This window comes from the organism of the source record quoted next, unplaced genomic scaffold (genome assembly GCF_019419815.1).
Source record: "Pyrus x bretschneideri cultivar Hongxiangsu unplaced genomic scaffold, Pyrus_bretschneideri_v1 Contig27, whole genome shotgun sequence".
In the NCBI taxonomy this organism is placed as follows: domain Eukaryota; kingdom Viridiplantae; phylum Streptophyta; class Magnoliopsida; order Rosales; family Rosaceae; genus Pyrus; species Pyrus x bretschneideri.
The window spans coordinates 372,562-391,344 of record NW_025999579.1 but is presented as its reverse complement, the minus strand read 5'-3'; the positions used below and the strand labels follow the sequence as shown (position 1 = coordinate 391,344).

The following is an 18,783-nucleotide window of genomic DNA, read 5'->3' as shown; positions in this document are numbered from 1 at the left end:
TGAAAAACATAAATTGGTATAAATGTGAAAAGTTAAAAACTTAACATTCCTTTTCAAAACTCACCTAAAACATATGATAAGTGTACAGTGAGCTCTAAATTCAATGAAACTAGCCGAGGCCACAAGTTGGGTGCATGTTTGAAATATTCAGCTTTTTGCCACGTTGTACTTCCACAAAGAATGTAATTGTTTGTAAAACCCTACTCTATCTATCCGTGCCCTTCCTATCCCTGATTTTGATGTTCCGGTCAAAACATCATGATTCATGATGGTAAATACAAACAAAGTGGTACCTGTAACTCAAAACTTACATGAAACAGTAACACCAAGTCGGCAGTTTTTTAAAACTAATCAAGCGATGTGTCAGAAATTTAAAACACGTGCCGTTGTGTTATGGATTCTAGATGCTACTGTGGTGTCCCGAGAACCTGTTAAGTATCCTAGTGATTATGCACGTCAGTCAACGAGATATTAAAAATAGTTGGATAGAGAGGGAGAGAGATTACATGCTCAAAGTGATCATCAGTTTCTATTGTACAAGGGGGAACCAGACAGGAACGACGCATTCTGTACAGAAGATCCTGACGGAAAAATACAACGTCCTTGGTACCCAACGTTAATCTGCATTCAAGAAAGGGAAGTCATTGAGTAGCAGGACAACTGAAAATACAAGCACAATAAGAAACTTTGTATCTCAAGACTCACAAGGTACCCTGGGGAGAAATAAATTCTTTTGTCTTGGAACAGTGTTCAGAAAACACATACCTGCAAGGATTACTGGAAAATATGCATTTTGGAATGTGATTTTGAAGCTCTTCCGTTAAATATTTTGGTAAAGCATTCCTGGGCAGAGCTGTTGAAGGGCCTGAATTTGTCAAAAAGTAGAAAGTGATCAAGAATGCACCTATACTCTAGGCCCATTTTTGAAGAAACCTTTTCTTTCTTTGGAGCAGCATGTTAAAGCAAGCATCATATACCTGCATCATCAGGACCTGGGATAAATAGAAAACAACTACGCTCTGCTACCCATGGATGGGCTGCGATCATCTGCCCTAGTTTGCCAAACTGCGACCTGCATGTCTAGGGAGCTCACTATTGTTTTTACTGATGTAAGAAAGAAAAAGACTGGAGAAAGAATGAAAAGCAAGATTACATGGGCGAGAGCAAAAATTCCCCATCAATACAAATAAGCATGGTACAAATTCTTCATCCTCAAAGGCACCGAGGACTGTCTCTAGCTTTCCCATAGCCTTGTCAAATAAGAAAAGAACTATTGATGTAATGTCGAGAAACTCTGAGAATATATAAAGTTTTTACCGTCTTTCATAAGAAAAAGAATGTTAGTCACCTCTTCATTGTCGAGCCAAATGTCAGATAGTATGACAACATTGTCATTAGCTGCTGTCCTATCCAACTTTGCAAGTCTGAGCTGTTTGAAGTGTAAAGGAAACTATATATCCATAATAACCTGCTAGTCTATATGGTTCACCTGAGCTGTTTGAAGTGTAAAGTAAACCTTCACAAAAAAATTTAGCAGCCTGATGCCTGATACAATCTCTTGAGAAACAAATTCACTCGAGTTACTTTAAGATTCACCGATCTGGTCCAGATTAGCTAAATCGATTACCACATTATGATATGTTAATTCAGCCCCATATTACGTGAAAATAAGTAATTCCGAGAAGGAGCAATGTTCTTCCTTGGGAATTACAAGATATTAAGTAGTGGTATTTTTAAAAGCAATTTTTTTTAAGAGCATAGAGAAGAAAAGGATGTTAGCTAACCTGAAAGATACCCTCTAAGAGAATCTCACCTTCTGCGACAACTATTGTGTTCTCCACGAAAAACCCTGCAGTTATCTGGTATGGATTGTCAAAGAAAATGATTATTTCAAAATTTATATTTGACAGAACCTCAACTTTGTAATTCACGAGTTCAGGCATAGCCATAACTCATCGCACAACTGAGCCTCTATAAAAAAGATACGGAATCAATGCTTCCCATAAAATAAACACTGAGGTTATCAATGATTACAGTGTGTAAAGGATATTGCATTTGATAAATCGATTTCCACAGACGAAGAAAGGTCTTCCAAGTAAAAATGACCATCCTCCAACTAAGATATCAGTCCCATCACCCATCTCCTTCCGGTTTGCCCAATCAGAGACTGAATTGGAGATATCTGGCCAGCATGTCATAAATAAAAATTCATTCAATTCAATCTTGGCGCTTATGAAAGGACTCCAATCAGATTTACTCAAAGAAAGAAAATGTGAGGACCAACCTCGCGGCGACCTGAATCAGACGATTTAGAACCAAATGCTGGTCTGGAAAACTCCTTATGGCGAGAGATAATCTGGGAGAGCAAGAGAAACCTATCCTTGTGCAGTGCCGATTTGGCGGATGCTTCGCCATGAATAGGTAATCTCCCAGCATGCCTAAAAATCAACCCGAAAAACGACAAGAAAAGCACATTAGCCTGTTCAAAAACACATTCACATTACAAAGAATTAAAGAATTGGTTGGCAAAAAAGAGACATACTTGTAAAAACTTTTCTTGATGGGATCGTATCGGAACTTTGGGACCTTGAAGGCATCAATTATGTGCCAATCAGGTTCAGATGTACTAGTAACACAGTCATCATCGCCGTCGTAGATGGCCGCGTCAGCACGCGACAGTTTGGTAGCGAGGCGGTGCACCGTCTCCTTGTCTTTTCCTGCAATCCCAAAGAAGAAGGCACAATCTTTTGTTTAGGAAGAAAAAAGGGCAATTTGAAAATGATTGATTTTGTGAAGAAATGATGAAAATTGAAAGAGAAAAGTTTGGGGGAACAACGGGGTTGGGTCTCGAGGAAGTCGAGGAGGAGATCGATGGCGTCGTCGTCGGGAGCAGAGTCGTCGAAATTGGATGCGAAGGAGAGGATCTCGTCGACTGCGTCCGGTTCAAGCGTGTACCCTCTGATCTTGCACTTCCTCTGCACCTTCTTCCTCCCCAATCTGCTCATCTCTCTCTCTCTCTCTCTCTCAGAGTTCATATTGCTAAAACCTCGGTACTATCTTTCGGCTTTTACTTGTTTTGGGCGGGAAAATGTCATTCTTCTCTCTTTTTCCACATGAGCCGGGAAAATATATCTACTTGTCAACTTCCCATTAGCACGGTGCTGTTCACACGTCATTTTTTATTTCTTAAACACTTATCTTAATTTTTGACCGTCGAATTAAATAAATTAAGATAAAAAAACAGAAATTCATAACAAGTGTATAGAAGGTAAAAAAAAGTTTTTACGATCAACAAGCGAACAGTGAGCAGTACTTATCTTCTCAATGTTTGAAGATATCTCCCACCAAACAAACAAAAAGTTTCATTTCCGCAAAAAATGAGGTGTAGTTTTATAATTCAAGGTCTTCAACTTGTGTTTTTTGTTTCCCATTTTCGTTAAAATTAGATAAAACGCCCGCAAAACAAGCTCCAACTGGGGAAAATTCTACTCTTCATTTTTTGTTTCCCTTAACATTAACTTCCCTCTTCTTACAAATTCTACTCTTCATGTAGTCACCTCCAACTGGGGAAAATTTCGTGTCTGGCAGCCGGACCACATGTCCATGCGGCCACACACAAGACCAGAGATCCCTTGTATTATTGTATCACTGAACCCACGGGTGCTCCCACCTTTTGAGAGGGGTGCCTCATGAAGCTTCCCGTACACAAGTTCTCCATCTAGGACTGGGACCGGTATCAATCATCACTGGAACCAAGGCAAAATCACAGTATTGAGTCTGAATTTTCGTCACCTTCGCATCACCCTCAACTAGTAGCACTACTAAGCCTGCTTCCTTACTCCTTTTGCAAGACAGACAACTCTGCAGTCTTTTAACCTGAAACACTATTTGGGACTTGGTGGAAAATCTCCATGTTGGTATCGAACTGCATTCACACCAGTTCCAGTCCGAGGCATGGCTGACCTGGTACAGCAACAAGATTTTATCTCGAAACATCACCTTCAGAATTTGCTAATGTGCTCAAGCTCCTTGTTCCAATTCCTTTCTTGATTCCATTTAATTAGACAGTCTGAAAGAATTTATCAGGCAAATAGGTACAAACTTCATTAGCTCTCTCTCAAACTCATGCTCTTCCGTTTCTGGTTCAATGCAAAACGTCTTGCCATAGAAGGATTATAGAACTTTCTCATATGACTCGAGAGCCTGTGAATCGATTGAAGATCACCAATCACTGAAAGCTTCATCAGGAATGAGTCAAACTTGCTATATGGCAATTTCATTTCCTTGTTTATGACATCTTCCAATAGGCAACATGCATCTTCCACTTTATTGCAATCAAAAAGCCCTTCAATCATCATGCAGTAAGTATCAGTGTCCTGTGCGCAGCCCCTCTTATCCATCTCATGCCAAGTCTCAAATGCTCCATCAGGATCACTCATCTCAAAATACATTGAAATCAGCATGTTATAAGTCTGCACACTAGGCATACAACCTCCGTCTATCATCCTTCCGTAAAGCTTAAGTGCTTCATCACTCTTTTTATTGTCACAAAGGACCTTGAGAAAACAGTTATAAGTAACTACGTCAGGAGGGTAACCTTTGTTTCCCATCTCTTGCAAAAACTTGTAAGCCTCGTCCACCTTCCCAGCCAAACACATCCCTTCAAGTAGCTCCTTGTATGTAGAAACATCAGGAAGACAACCACTGTTTATCATATGTCCCAGGAGTTTGAAGCACTCCTCCATTTTATCATGCTGGACAAGAGCCACAATCATAATTGCATAAGTTTTTGCAGTGGGAGAAGAAAGCGTAGAACCTTTCATTCGCATGAATTCAAATAGTTCAGCTGCCTCGGAAACCATCCCTGCCTTGCAAAAGGCATCGATGGCAGTAGTGTATGTGAAATTATCAGGAGTATGACCCTCTTGGATCATCTCTTCCAGCAGCCTCATTCCTCTAGTCGGGTTCCTAACTCTACACCAACCGAAAAACAAAATGTTGTATGTATTAGCATCAGGCTTAACCTTTTTCCTCACCCTCTGTAACATGTCTTGAGCATCCTGAACCAGACTGCACTTACACAAAGCATCCAACAGCAGGTTCAAGGCATTGATTTCCGGCTGCGTCTTCACCCTTATCCTCTTCTTCTTGGCGAATTTCTGCAGATAGGTGAGATGCTTTTCCGTGTATTGCTTCAAAATCTTTAAAAGAACCTCAACGGGAACCTTATTCTTGTCATGCCTCTTCATATAATCCAGTAAATCACAAACAATTCGAAACTGCTTCACCTTATACCTCGTGCACGACAATATATCAATCATAATATTGTACGCCGCAGATTCATGAACATAATTCTCTTGGTGGCCTGCCCACATAAAAAACCTAAATGCTAGTTTCTCCTCGAAACGAAACCTATCAAGTACTCCAACAACCAATGGAGTAGTCAATGGTAAACCAACTTGATCAAGAGCTTTCTCCGTATCACAATATGAGTAAGAGTTATCCATAATCGCCCCGTATAATTTATCGACATTACTTCCTAATAACCTTTCCTCACCACCAACCCCATCAAAATCCAAACTTTGACCTACTGCAACGATTTCTGAACAAAAAGGACGCGCAGTGACCTTAAATCTAGCAAGAACATTCATGGGTTGCGATAATTTAACCAAATTCAAACATGGGGTCCCTAGAAATGGCATGGAAAGATAACATGAACACGCAGAGAGAACGTAATTTCGAAAATTTGATATGGGTTCAATCGGGGATATCACATATCCAAAGATATTAGCTTTGGAGGGGAGGGATAAGGAGAGATTCTTGGAAGTGAACATATTGATGAAATATACGCCTCGCGTGGAAGACAATGAAGTTTTAAGAGATTGGTACAGCATATTGTTTGAGAAAAAGGAAAGGGAGAAGATTACCAGGAAGGATGCCAACTCTGCAACTTTTTCTCTTTACGCGCCTTGGCTTAGACCCAGAGCCAGTGGGTAAGTTGGAGAACGATAAACACAAAAACCCAGCAACAATTTTTGAGAGAGAGGGAGAGAGGGGGAAGGATTTGCTCTTCAGCAGAAGATGGCCGCTTTGCAGGGCACTGGACATTGACTCAGTGAGGGGGGTGTTTAGTGGGCCTGGGTGTTTAGGGCTCGGGAGCCCAACGCAGAGTCCACCAGGATCCAGTTGCATTTGCACTTCTTGTTTAGTGGCTAAGATTAGATTACTCATTTGATTAAAAAGGGTGCTGGTATTCACATATATTTTTAAGTCTCTTACACAGTCTTCTTTATTTTTTTTTCCATTGGTTTGAATAAATCAAACGAACATAGCGAACATAATTAAACAAGAATGTGCATGAAGAGAAAAAGGGTGTGTGTTTATCATTTCCCTTTTTAAAATGCGATATGTTAACAATAAATTAAGTGTCAAACGAGCTCTTACCTCCAACTCAAAATGGACGAGTTCAATTCATTAGGTTCTTCAATTTGTTCCGCAAAAGAAAGAGAGCGGCGAGAAGGCATCTTTTGATTACTATTAGAGGAAAATCTCAAATGGACAAAAAGTTGAAGGAATGAATTAGTTATAAGGCGTTATATCCTGCAATTTGTAGGGATTTTTTTTCTTCATGACTAATTAATTTTCTAACCTTAACTTGAATTAAATTTGGAAGTGAGCCAGTAGTTTTTCTTTCAACATCACCTAAATCCAACGAGTTATCAAATCCAATCTTATTATTAGATACCAAACATCATGATCTTAGGGTTATCAATAGTTCAGATATTATCTTTGAAGTACTTATGAAACGATAAAATTGGTACTTTAAAAAAGTGCTTTATGTGAAGCTTTAATAAAGTAGAAATCTGTCCTTAAGACTCCACAGGCAAATCAAATCAGTCCTTAATTATTGAAGAAATCAAACACAATCACTCCTAAAAATATTGCCTAGCAAACACTTCTTTTCTTCACAATCCCCTTCCAGCGCGACACTATCTCTTGCTCAACGTCTGTCACGCTCTTATGAACAGTAGACTTCACAGCCACCTCGCTGTCACGGACTACTTCATCGACAGTAGCCGTGACATGGGCAGTTTTGCTAGACACTTGGCTCGGGAGTGTGTCTATTTCCCTCATAACTTTGTCAATGTCTGAGATGAGCCTCTCCGCTAAGCCCCTGCTGAAATCCTCCCTAATAACCACGCGAAGAACAGCTACATGTTCCGCATTGGCTGGCATCGTGTAGGCTGGAACTATCCATCCGAACTTCCTCAAACTATCTGCTACCTGGAACACGGTGTGCTTGCTGCTGTCTTTTAGAGAAAAGGCCACAAGTGGCACTCCTATGTCTTTGGAGAGAATTTCAAACCGCCCTGTTTTCTCTAGTCCTTGTTTCAGCATTCTTGTATTCTCCATGCAGTTTTCCATCACATTTTTGTAACCCTAATACATACAGGGAAAGAGACACAACCTAATCAGACAATAAAACATCATTTTGCGTATAAAATCAAACCGGAGAACATTTTAACTAATGTAGGTTTTTATGTACGTATGAAATGGTAGCAAAAGTTACCTCAAAACCGAGTCGAATGAACTGATAATACTGAGCAATTATCTGGCTAGAACCTACAGCACAACATATTACACAGTATGTGATGAAAATTAGGGAATCGTTTAGGGGCTGATTGTACAGGTAGAAGCACATAAAACTGTTTCCTCAGGATGCACATATGGTAGCCGGCGCATCTCCAAAAAGTGTTTTTGCGACCCAAAAGCAAACTAATTAAACCAAGCTTTCTTAGCGTGTACATACTACATAGTACATATTGATCGATTATGTATAATTCAATACCTTTAGAAAAGTTGAGGGTGAAGGTGGGCTGATCAGCTCCAAGGTAATTGATGTGAAATATAAGCTCGTCCGGCAAGTCCTCCTTACTCCTCCACACAACCCACCCAACACCGGCGTATACAAGGCCATACTTGTGACCACTCACATTGATGCTCTTGACTAACGGCAAACGGAAATCCCACTCGAGCTCAGGATACAGAAACGGAGCAATAAAGCCTCCGCTGGCAGCGTCGACATGAATGGGAGTGTCCCAGCCCGTCTGCTTATTCTTTTCAACAAGGAGATCATGAAGGAGCTTCACATCTTCGAACTCTCCTGTTAGGGTTGAGCCTAGAATAGCAGCAACACAGATAGTGTTCTCATCAACCATCTCAACTGCTTTCGCAGGGTCCATCACGTAGTATCCCTCCGACAGCTTCACCTCCTTCAGTTCAACTTCGAAATACCTCGCGAATTTTTCCCAACAAACCTGCGGAATATATTTTGATGGAGAAATAATATTAGGCATGCGTCAATAATCTTTTGAAATCTCAGTTGAATACAACCCGTAAATGCAAGTCATCAGAGTAAGAATTCTGACCTGCACATTAGCTCCGGTGACAATGTTGGGCTTATCAAAAGGCTTTCCCTCTACTTTTCTCTTGTTCTGCCACTTCCTTTTGAAAGCTAGGCCTGCCAGCATAATTGCCTCTGAAGAACCTACTGTTGACACACCAACAGCAGTTTCGCCGTCTCCAATGGGAGCATTAAACAGATGTGCGATAATATTCACACAACGATTCTATATTGAAAGAGCAACAGAAAGAAATGTCAACATTACCAAGAAATGGCAAGTTTGAATTGGGACAATAGACATTTACCATAATCTTATCATCCTACAACTTTTAATTAAATTATTAGGTTTATGTTCTCGTAATGTTAGAAGCATATTGTTGTGCAAACATAATCTTCGTCCTTGGAAGTTCCATTTGATTGTTTTTATGTTATCGTTGAACAACAAGGTTAAAAAGTTACCTACAATGTCAAAACTTCGAAGCTGAATATCTAACTAGTAACCTTTTAGTTATAGTTGTTCTCACAAATGAAGCTGCATTTTTCTTTTACATAAAATTACAGTCAAGTTTATCGACAACATATTAACATTTACACAAATCGCTTAATAAAAAAATATAAGATCAAAATATCAATAACATCAACAAGAATTTCGTTGAAAACAGTACAAGGTTACAATATCATAAATTGCATCTATTTAATCTTTATTTTTGATGTTAAATAAAAAAATAATTGACCATAAAAGTGACAGAGAGAACATGTGTCCATGATAAATTGTTATCCGAACCCAAATCTTCCCCGGATCTAAAAAAATTGAGCCTAAGGATCAAATGACTACAAATAGGAGGCTTTTCTAAAAGTTATACATAATAATCGTTAGATCAAATTTCAACAGTTCGAATTATTTAATCCTTAGACTCAATTTTTTTTAGATCCGAAGAGGTTATGGGTTCTTGTTATCCTATCCCCAGTCCTAATCCTCTCACCCATATATACTACATTCTGGACCCAGACGAGTGAATTTATAAGTAATACTTCTGTTGACTTGCATCCTCCAATACGAGTCCGGATCCTCGTTGAATCCTGAAGATCTCGAAAATCTGTGAATTGTGTACGTTCATTATACATTGTATGATCGAAAATTATTTTAAATATCTTTATTATACAGTACTTAACAAAAACTGAATATACAATATATGATGAACAGACACAATTTACGAATCCCTAAGATCCTTACCAAATAAATCCGGAGAGGATCCTGTTGGCTCGAATACTTCCTCGATCTCGACATATGGCGTTTAATTTAGTTTGCAAATTAAGTTGATTTTGTTATAATTAATATTAATATAATTCATGCAACCGGTTGTATATGTCTTATCCGATTTTCGTCAAATCACTGACGAAAGATAAAAAATAAAAAAACAAAGACCAATGCAATATACAACCGATAACATAAAAAAATTTACCGTAAAAGTAAACGAGATGATAGATGGATGAGCTGACCTGGAGTTCTGTAGTAACGGGGTACTCATCCATGTCGACGTAGTTTTTGTTCATCGCAGCCGTCATCAGCCGATCGCATTCGGGCTCCATCCACGTCGTCACGAACGACGCCAAGTTCAGCCGCGGATTCCCGTCCAGCATCAGCTCGTCGTTTATTATCTGATACGCCACGTCCTTTGGCATCGACGTCTCCGGCATCTGAAACCTACACAATTACACGTACACGTACGCATTGCTTAATTCTTGGTAAAAAATCGCTACCTTTCATTAATATTACTTAGTGTTTATTAAACAAAAAAAAAAAAAAAAAAGGGATGTAAGGAATTAAAGAGTGGAAGAACATACTTAGGGAGGACGTTACGCACATATCTGGAAGCAAAGGTACTGTTCAGCTGCTCTCCACGACGCTCACTGGATGCCGTTGAGATCACCATCTCAATAAATTGTTAAATTTAGGACGAAAGAAGAAGAAAATAGGGAACAAAAATATGAAGCCTTGTTGCAGCTACAGAGGAGTTGATGGTTTTATACTATTATCTCAAAACTTTATGGTAAATAAGAAGCAAGTGGGGAAAGTAATAAAAGCATAACGCATTGAAGGGACCTGGATTGTCTGCCTCTCCATCTCACCCTTTATATTTTTATGATCTCAGCTAAATCACGTCAATATTTTATATTTTTATTATTTTTTATCTTATTATTTTTATAAAAAAATTAATATAAAAAATTAATATGACTTAACCGTGACCACAAAATATAGAAAATGATAGAAGATAGAAAGAGCAGATAATCAGGCCTGTATTGAAGCACGTATGGCGGAAAAAGGACACGTACTGAAAATATTTGGCGAGTTGGCCATTTTACCCATGCATTATTTTAAGGGAATCTTAATGATTAAAGCATCGCTATGGACTCATCCATCCTACCCTACTTGTTTTGTTTTCTATCCACCTTGTGTCGGTAGAGAGAACCAAATGAAAATTTTTTTCGTTAAATTCATCCAATTAATAAATCAGGATCTTTAAAATTAGATCTAATTGTTAAAACTATTATAACTTTTAAATGGACCATCTATTTTTAATCGTTTGATCAAATTTTAAGAATTCGGATTAATTGATTGAGTAAATTTGATAAAAGTGATTCAGAGAGGATCTCTTTCCGAACAAAACGTCTTCAAGCCCATGTGGAGTTCATTCATTGGGTTGAATCGATGACAGTGAAGCCCATGTGGCCCCATTTTTTATAGGTTATGAGGGCATTACCGATAGGGACTCGGGGTTAAACTTGTAGGGCCATCCAATAAAAAACTATCACAATTTCAAAAGAGTAATGTTAGTAAGACTAAATTTATAAATAAAATTTACAAATCAAATAACATGTCACTAATAAAAAACAAACACGTTTATCAACGCTGAAGTAATAATCTAATCGTCAACTTCTATGTTATTTAGCTTAAAATTTTAATTTTCATAGCATTACTTTTTTTTAAATATTTGTGGTGAGAGTGGGGTCAAAGTGGCCTTCTGTCCGACTCAAGTTTTTCGGGATACTTCAAGTGTCAAATCATCCACATTTTTAGTTCGATTATAAATTACAAGGCATGAACTAGTTAGTTTAAGACGTTATTAAAGACAGTTAAACATAATCATTACACACTATTTCTGTTATAATTTTATATTCCTCGTCTAAAACAGCTCCTATAGTTTATAGTAAATTGTAATTATGCAATAAGACTTAAGTTAATCAGATCAAGGGAAGTTGGGAAATCACAAAGTTAAGTAGTAATTAACATCTGATTAGGGATAAATCGCTTTAAGGACGTGGCAAATGGTTACACAATTCAATACGATTTAAGGACGTGGCCCCCAGATCGGATCGGATGGGATGCAAAGAAGCATAAGGAAAGAATTGCCGTTGGTATTGAAGTTGACCGACTGGTGGTGGACGCTTTACAGGAAGATGCCGGTTGGCTTGGCTTCTCTTCTCGTGCGCTTTCATTTCTCCACGAACATTACGATTATGATTCGTTTAATTATAAAATCTTTTACTTATAAATTGAAAGAAATATTACTAAACTGTAGTATTAAATAACAAAAATGTTATACTGTGCTAATTTCTCCTCTTATATGAGCTGTTCCACTAGGTGTCCAATCAAAATTTTCCTCGCGAAACATAACATTGTTCATGTATAGCTTACGTGTCTAACCAATCAATCGACCTAATTTCCAAAAATCATAATTATTAATGAGTAAAATTTTCATACAGTTTTGTTTGGGAAAATCATATTTTGTAACCAAAAGTATATTCTTTTATTATATCTCTTATCAGCGAGTCAATGTCAATGACCCACTACGACCAACCAACAATTAAAAATTAAACTAATTTCACAATAGCGGTGAAAAATGGGAGGAGTGATTGCTATCTGCTAACTAAAGGACACTCCGTGTGGTAGTCCGCTATCCTAATATATAGCATACACACGATTTTTTGAAATAACAAACTGGAGATTATCCGCTGATACGGACCTGTAAACTGAATCGAGAACAACCCCAGTGGTTGCAGCAATCTCCTTGACAACATTAAGCTCCTCAGAGGTGTTAATTGCATATCCTAGACCTTTGGCCTGTCAAGCCACAATATACAATTGCTTCATGATTTGTAAACAACATCTAAACAGTTAAAACCCATGATATTTCTAAACTAGTACAATCATGCAATTGTACCCCCACTGAAAATCAGTAAAATCAAAATATTAGACTGACGGTATTATACTCAATGTAGAAAACATGTGAGATAATATTCGTTCGACGCGTATGAAAAGAAGCAAACCTGCCACAAGCAGCAACAATATTCTCGAGGAACATTTGATAAGCTCCGATAAAAGGCATGCGTAATTAAAATGGACTTGAAACAGTAAAAAAGGCAATGTTGACTAGAAAGGAAACGCAGCACACCGCGCTCCCGACTTTGGCACACTCTTCTCTTGCAGCAAATACAACACGAGCTCCAACCAAACAATCGACGAGAAGATTGCCTGTCAGTCCAGGATTTTTGTCCAAGAGAACCTGCACTACATCAAGATGCATCAGCAAAGAGTGTGCGGAACAACTTACTTGATTGAAAAGAATATTTTTACTTTAAAACCAGCAGTAAAAGCAAGAGATGGAAATTGACCTTAGGGGTGCTCAACAATGGTTGCTTTGGATGCTCCCTATCGTTATGACACAGTCAGCACCCCTTGCCACGGCATCGGCCATCAAGAATTCCAATTTTCTGACTTTGTTACCGCCCACTTGCGTTCCCGAAAGATCATTACGCTAGATATTCACAACGAATCAATGAATTACACCTCGAAAAGAGCTTATCGAAGTTTTGATTAAGAAAACCTGCATACAAAATGTAGCCTATTTATTCACAAGTCTCAATATTTGATTAGGTGGAGCTTCGGGCTTGTTTAGGACTGCATTTGTAGAAAGAAATTTGGCTCATAAGTGCTTATGCTGGAAAGATGCTTCTACATAAAGCACTTCTAAATTTTTTTTAACAAACGTAGCTAGTAAGTGCTTTTTGGGTTTCAGAAAAGCACTTTTAACCGTTCGAGAATCATTTCCAAACAGACCCCAAAAGTCACACAATTTACAAAAGCCGAATGGGATTTTGTGTAGGAAATCAAATACCAGTGAGAAAAAAGCAAGGACCTTTAACCAGACCTCGGTGTTGGGGGCCAAACTGGGAAGATTCCATTTATGAATTGGAGTTGGAAACTGAAAAGTGATAGGTGACAACAAATAACAAACAGAAAAGGTAATCAAATAGTAGAGAAATAAAAGGAGGGGAAGAAGAGAAATGGGTTTTACTTGTCCGAGGGAGAAGGTATGAGGAGGATGGACTTGATATGGGATGCCCAAGACGGAGGAGCGTAGGCCTTTTTGGTCAGGAAGTCCATCGCCACAGCCTTTGCAGCCGGGTCGGAGCTGTTGGTGTTTGCGTCCACTTCCATTGTGTTGAACGGAGGAATGGGGAGCGACCGCAAGGCATGTCATTTTATACATGGTTTCTGCTCTCTTTGCATTCTTTGTCTCTGCTTTCTCTTACGCTTTTCTCTGCTCTCTGAGTAACACGGATTTTTTTTTTTTTTTTCTTCTCCTCTTTGAGTAAATAGCTTTCACTTTTTCTTCTCCTCTCTGAAGAACGACGAAAAAAGGGAGCTATAAATAAATTTTGTTGTACTTCTTATTGTTTAGGAATGTGATCGTATAATTCTATAAATAGGAATTCAATAGCGTCCAAAATAGGGAAAAACTATTGGTCCAAAATAGGGAAACGCTATTGGACAACGGATTCTTAAGCAACAGGCAAATTTGCAATTCACAACATTAGAAAGAGAGATAAGACACAACACAAACAACAATCATATTTCCATTAAACTGAGCACTACTCTTATTTAATATGAGCTAATTTCTTATGCATCCTTCATTACAGCATACACTTCGATTTGAGGACTTCTCACCCCTATAAACTGAGCACTACTTTGATTTATCTCGAGCCTTAGAACATTTTCCCGAGACCATCAATCCGAGGAACAGATTCGTTGACATCCATCCGACGCCAATTTCCCAACAACGGAGCCATCTGTTCTACCTTGTCGTACAACCCAAGTAGCCCGCCTGTGTGTATGAAGAGGACCTTTCTTCCTTCCCACTTCTTTGGATTCTCAGCCATGTCTTTCATCATTCCATAAGCAGCTTTGCCACTGTACGAGGAACAAAGTAAAATTGATTAAAATTGTTGATTGGAAATATAAAGTACACTCATGAATTTTGGTAATAACAAAGTGGAAACTAATACTGTTACGGACCTGTAAACTGGATCAAGAACAATCCCAGTGGTCGCAGCAATCTCCTTGACAAAATTAATCTCCTCAGATGTGTTAATTGCATAGCCCAGACCTTTGGCCTGTTGAACCACAATATATAATTCCTTTTTTGGAGTTTACAGTTTAGCATTACAACCACTATAGTAAGATCGGCCTCAAAAGAATATGTAAAATGAATTTACAGACTAATCTGATATGATACTCACATTCTGAATGTCAACAATATTACGTGAATCAACACCTGCCTCAAGCCCGTCAAGTAGGCCTTGAACATAGTCGTAGAAGTAATCAGGGTCATCACAGACAGAAAATGCGTTAACCTGCGGAGCAAAGGAACAAATAATTACATGACACGTCAGGAGTAGCGAATTGATCATCTACAGAAAGGAATCTAACGACATACTTTTGCCTTCAACGAACTGAGCCAAGAAGCCAATGACAAACCAGCAACTGTACCCCCACTGGAAATCGATAAAATAAAAACATTAATTAGAGGGAAGTGATATTAATCACAATCACAATCAACATAAACAATTATAGAGTGACATATATGCAGTCTTTCCATTTCACAAAAATAAATTGGAGTTAAATCCAATTAAAAAAAAGAGATGGCATAGCGAACCTGCCACAAGCAACCACAATATCATCAAACTTTACTTTGTCTATTCCACTCTGAAGCTGCTCCTCAATCTCATGTATTGCTTCAATATAGCCCCTGAATATAATAAAATACACAACGTGATATCAACAAAAACTAAACGACAGCTATTATGATCAACAGTGAGCACAAAATCAAGGAATATTGGATTTTCAAACTTTATAACCTTAAAAAAACACTAAACCATTATGAGAAACTGACGCCTCAAAACCCTCGCCCCTCCTTTCTCATTTAGAAGACCCCAAACATAAGGTTTATACCATATGATATTAGTCATCATGGATTATTGTGAAGAACATTTACCAGTACTAAATACAGATTAAAGCTTGAAAAGTCAAGAAAAATATGAAAGATTTCTCATTTCCAATATGAAGCAAAGATATTGCATCCAATTCTAGGAACCCAAAATAATTAATGATTAATAGATATGGCACTTGAAAGAAAATAGAGAAAATAAATACGAAAGTGTATAAAAAGAGTTTTGCACAAAACAGACTACCCATGAAGATTTCAATCAAAATACAAACCCAATCTCACCAAGTTCCGAGGGAATTTGATCCGCCAACAGGAATAACATATGGCCTTCTTCCTTCTTTTAGTAGTTTTTCCTTCAAGAGATTAGTGAGAACCTGGGACCAAATTTAATATAAGAAGCAAAATCACTATAGGAATAGAAATCGAAATATATGAATTCATTATTATCAGAAATGCATGTTCTTGACCCCAAAAGAAATACAAAATGGTAAAACGGTAAGATAACTGGTTGTATGCTCTTTCTTCCCAATCTGTTGAGCGATGAATCATTTAAAAAAGAAAGATCACTTGATATGCAGTTCATAACAACAAAGTCTTAATAGAATTACTTAGCCAGTGGTCACTGTTTTCAACTTCAGACTCAAACCATAAATATATTAAAAGGAAAACTTAAAAGAAATAGACACTGTTGACAAGAAAGGAAAAACTAGCATACCCCACTCCCGATTTTTGCATACTCTTCTTTTGAAATTAAATCAATATGAGCTCCAACTAAACGCTCAACCAGGAGATTGCCAGTCAGTCCAGGATCTTGGTCCACAAGAACCTGCAATAGGTCAAGGGGCAATAAGCAATTTGATTATAAAAACAAGTCGTGAAACTTAGAGACGGAAATCAACCTTTGAAGTACGTAGAATGAGATAGCAGTCAAGATTGAGATACTTGGCAGCCACTGCAGTTGCACGACAGTGGTTGCTTTGGATGCCCCCTATCGTCACAATACAGTCCGCACCCTTCTCTACCGCATCTGCCATCAAGAACTCCAATTTTCTGACTTTGTTACCGCTCAGTTGCATTCCCGAAAGATCATCACGCTAGATATTTGCAAATACTTCTGTCAGTGTAAAACCAGGAAAGTGAAGATATAAAACCAAAGTAATAACTCATATATTTACACCTCAAAAATTGCAAACTATAATTCTACACATAAGTCATGGGGGGCATAAAATCCACAAATCCAGCTCTGAAGTTAAAGTTATAAACTTCAACAAAAGATGCAACATTTTCGTCAAATTCGCGGTTAAAAGTCTCGATATTTGATTCAGTGAAAGCTAACTTAATCTGAGCATTCATCAGTAATAAATTAACAATTCAACGTACATGTATCATTATATATCACACAAATGATAAAACCCAAATGGTATTTTTCTATAGGAAATCAAATACCAGTGAGAAAAAAGTAAAAGAAAATACCTTTAACCAGACCTCAGTGTTGGGGGGCAAATTGGGAAGATTCCATTTGTGAATTGGAGTCGGAAGCTGCGATAACAAACACAAAGCAGCTGCTATTCAGTAATCAATACAATCAGAAGCAGTAATCGCATAGACAAATATGAGCAGATGAAGAGAATTGGGTTTTTACGTGTCCGAGAGAGAAGCTGTGAGAAGGGATGGGGTTGATGTGGGACGCCCAAGGAGGAGGAGTGTAGACCTTTTTCGTCAGGAAGTCCATCCCCGCCGCCTTCGCCGTCGTATTGGAGGTGTTGGTGGTGGCGGCCTCCGCTGCCATAGTGTGAATCCGATGAGACTGTAAGAGAAGGCGAGTGTGTTGGGGTTGGGATTGGGAGAAGACGGTGAGTTTGTTAATCGGAGAGAAGAGGAAGCTGCGACTAACCAACATATTTTTTCATCCCATTTCCGTGCTCTCTGTCTTTACTCTATTTCTCTGACGCCATTTTTGTTTGTCGTCTTTCCTTTGGAGTTTTTTTTTTTGTTTTTTCCAAAAACAATTATCCTTTCGAATTATTTGTCTTTTTATCTTTACCAAAAATAATTATCGACAATTTTTTTTTTTGATAAACCAAAATAATTTTTGGAAGAGAAATTCAGATAAAACGACAAAGTGAGAAGTTATACCAATTTCAAGAACTAGTATAGCTAATAGAATTATTTCTATTTTTTTCTTTACCAAAAATGATTATCACACTCCTGCATCTCTTAATGTTGGATGCTCGTTATATTTTATTTTAGTTTCTTTTTGTTAAGAATTTAACCCCATTTTTTTACCTGAAAAAACGAAAAAAACAAGGAGTTATGATTTTGTTATTTATAGGAAAAAAAATTATATAAAATGACGAAAAAATAGGGAAGAAGAGCAATTAAAGGAAAAATAAGAGACAAATTAGATAATGTGAGAAAAGTACAATATTAAGAGAATATAACTTGTAGATAGCAAGCGATCCTTTACTATAATGGGGGGAAGGGGGTCTTTTCACCCTTCCCTCACGGTACTACCGTACTGCTTTACTATCAGTCACTCAGGAGTATTTGGCCTTACAAGGTGGTCCTTGCTGATTCACACGTTTCCCATGCTCTATAATTATTATATATAATTCGAAATAATTTCATATTTAAATATTAAGTTTTAAATAAAATCAAGTAATGTAATTAAGTTTAGAATCTTATTCTACTTTCTATATTTATTGTATATTACAATCTTATAATATTATTATTTATTATATATAATTCGAAATAATTTCATATTTATTTAATAAATAATTTTATTTAGAATTATCTTCTAATTCTAAATTAACGGAATGGTTAGTTATAGCCATTTTATTAGTTTTAGTTATGGCTATTAATTTAATTTAAAATTAATAATACTCAAATCTTCCTTTTCTTTGTTTTGTTAGGTTATAATGTTATAGAAGGCTTGCCCTAAGAATAACATGAAAGATCATAATGAAACACTCCTCTAGTTTCATTCGGAAAGGTGGAAGAGTGTCATCTCTTTGCATGACGGTGTGAGTTCGAACTTCATCAGTGCTTAATCTAACTTACTAATGCTATCGCTCTACTCAAAAAAAAAAA

General features: G+C 37.6%; 3 protein-coding genes, 1 long non-coding RNA gene and 1 pseudogene across 4 annotated transcripts; all 5 read right to left on the bottom strand.

The window, feature by feature from the left end:
* On the bottom strand, window positions 1-6,098 carry LOC103941358 (annotated as a pseudogene).
* Window positions 3,263-6,072, bottom strand: LOC103941355 (pentatricopeptide repeat-containing protein At1g73400, mitochondrial). Its single transcript, XM_009351550.3, has one exon. The coding sequence runs from the start codon at window positions 5,892-5,894 to the stop codon at window positions 4,107-4,109; it is 1,788 nt and encodes a 595-aa protein (XP_009349825.1). The 5' UTR covers window positions 5,895-6,072; the 3' UTR covers window positions 3,263-4,106.
* A 716-nt stretch (window positions 6,099-6,814) lies between the features above and the next one.
* Window positions 6,815-10,433, bottom strand: LOC103941354 (glutamate decarboxylase 4-like). Its single transcript, XM_048587539.1, has 6 exons — window positions 10,250-10,433; window positions 9,905-10,109; window positions 8,430-8,630; window positions 7,850-8,318; window positions 7,571-7,623; window positions 6,815-7,440 (listed from the first exon to the last, which is right to left on the bottom strand). Exons 1-6 carry the CDS (start codon window positions 10,336-10,338, stop codon window positions 6,946-6,948), a joined length of 1,512 nt encoding a protein of 503 aa, XP_048443496.1. The 5' UTR covers window positions 10,339-10,433; the 3' UTR covers window positions 6,815-6,945.
* On the bottom strand, window positions 9,010-9,898 carry LOC125478852. Its single transcript, XR_007259632.1, has 2 exons — window positions 9,639-9,898; window positions 9,010-9,501 (listed from the first exon to the last, which is right to left on the bottom strand). It is a non-coding gene; the product is annotated as an uncharacterized LOC125478852 (long non-coding RNA).
* A 3,874-nt stretch (window positions 10,434-14,307) lies between the features above and the next one.
* Window positions 14,308-17,666, bottom strand: LOC103941353 (bifunctional D-cysteine desulfhydrase/1-aminocyclopropane-1-carboxylate deaminase, mitochondrial). The gene is made up of 10 exons (XM_009351548.3): window positions 17,336-17,666; window positions 17,167-17,232; window positions 16,593-16,787; window positions 16,409-16,519; window positions 15,976-16,067; window positions 15,403-15,495; window positions 15,184-15,241; window positions 14,987-15,100; window positions 14,763-14,860; window positions 14,308-14,657 (listed from the first exon to the last, which is right to left on the bottom strand). Exons 1-10 carry the CDS (start codon window positions 17,591-17,593, stop codon window positions 14,453-14,455), a joined length of 1,290 nt encoding a protein of 429 aa, XP_009349823.2. The 5' UTR covers window positions 17,594-17,666; the 3' UTR covers window positions 14,308-14,452.
* Window positions 17,667-18,783: the final 1,117 nt, after the last annotated feature.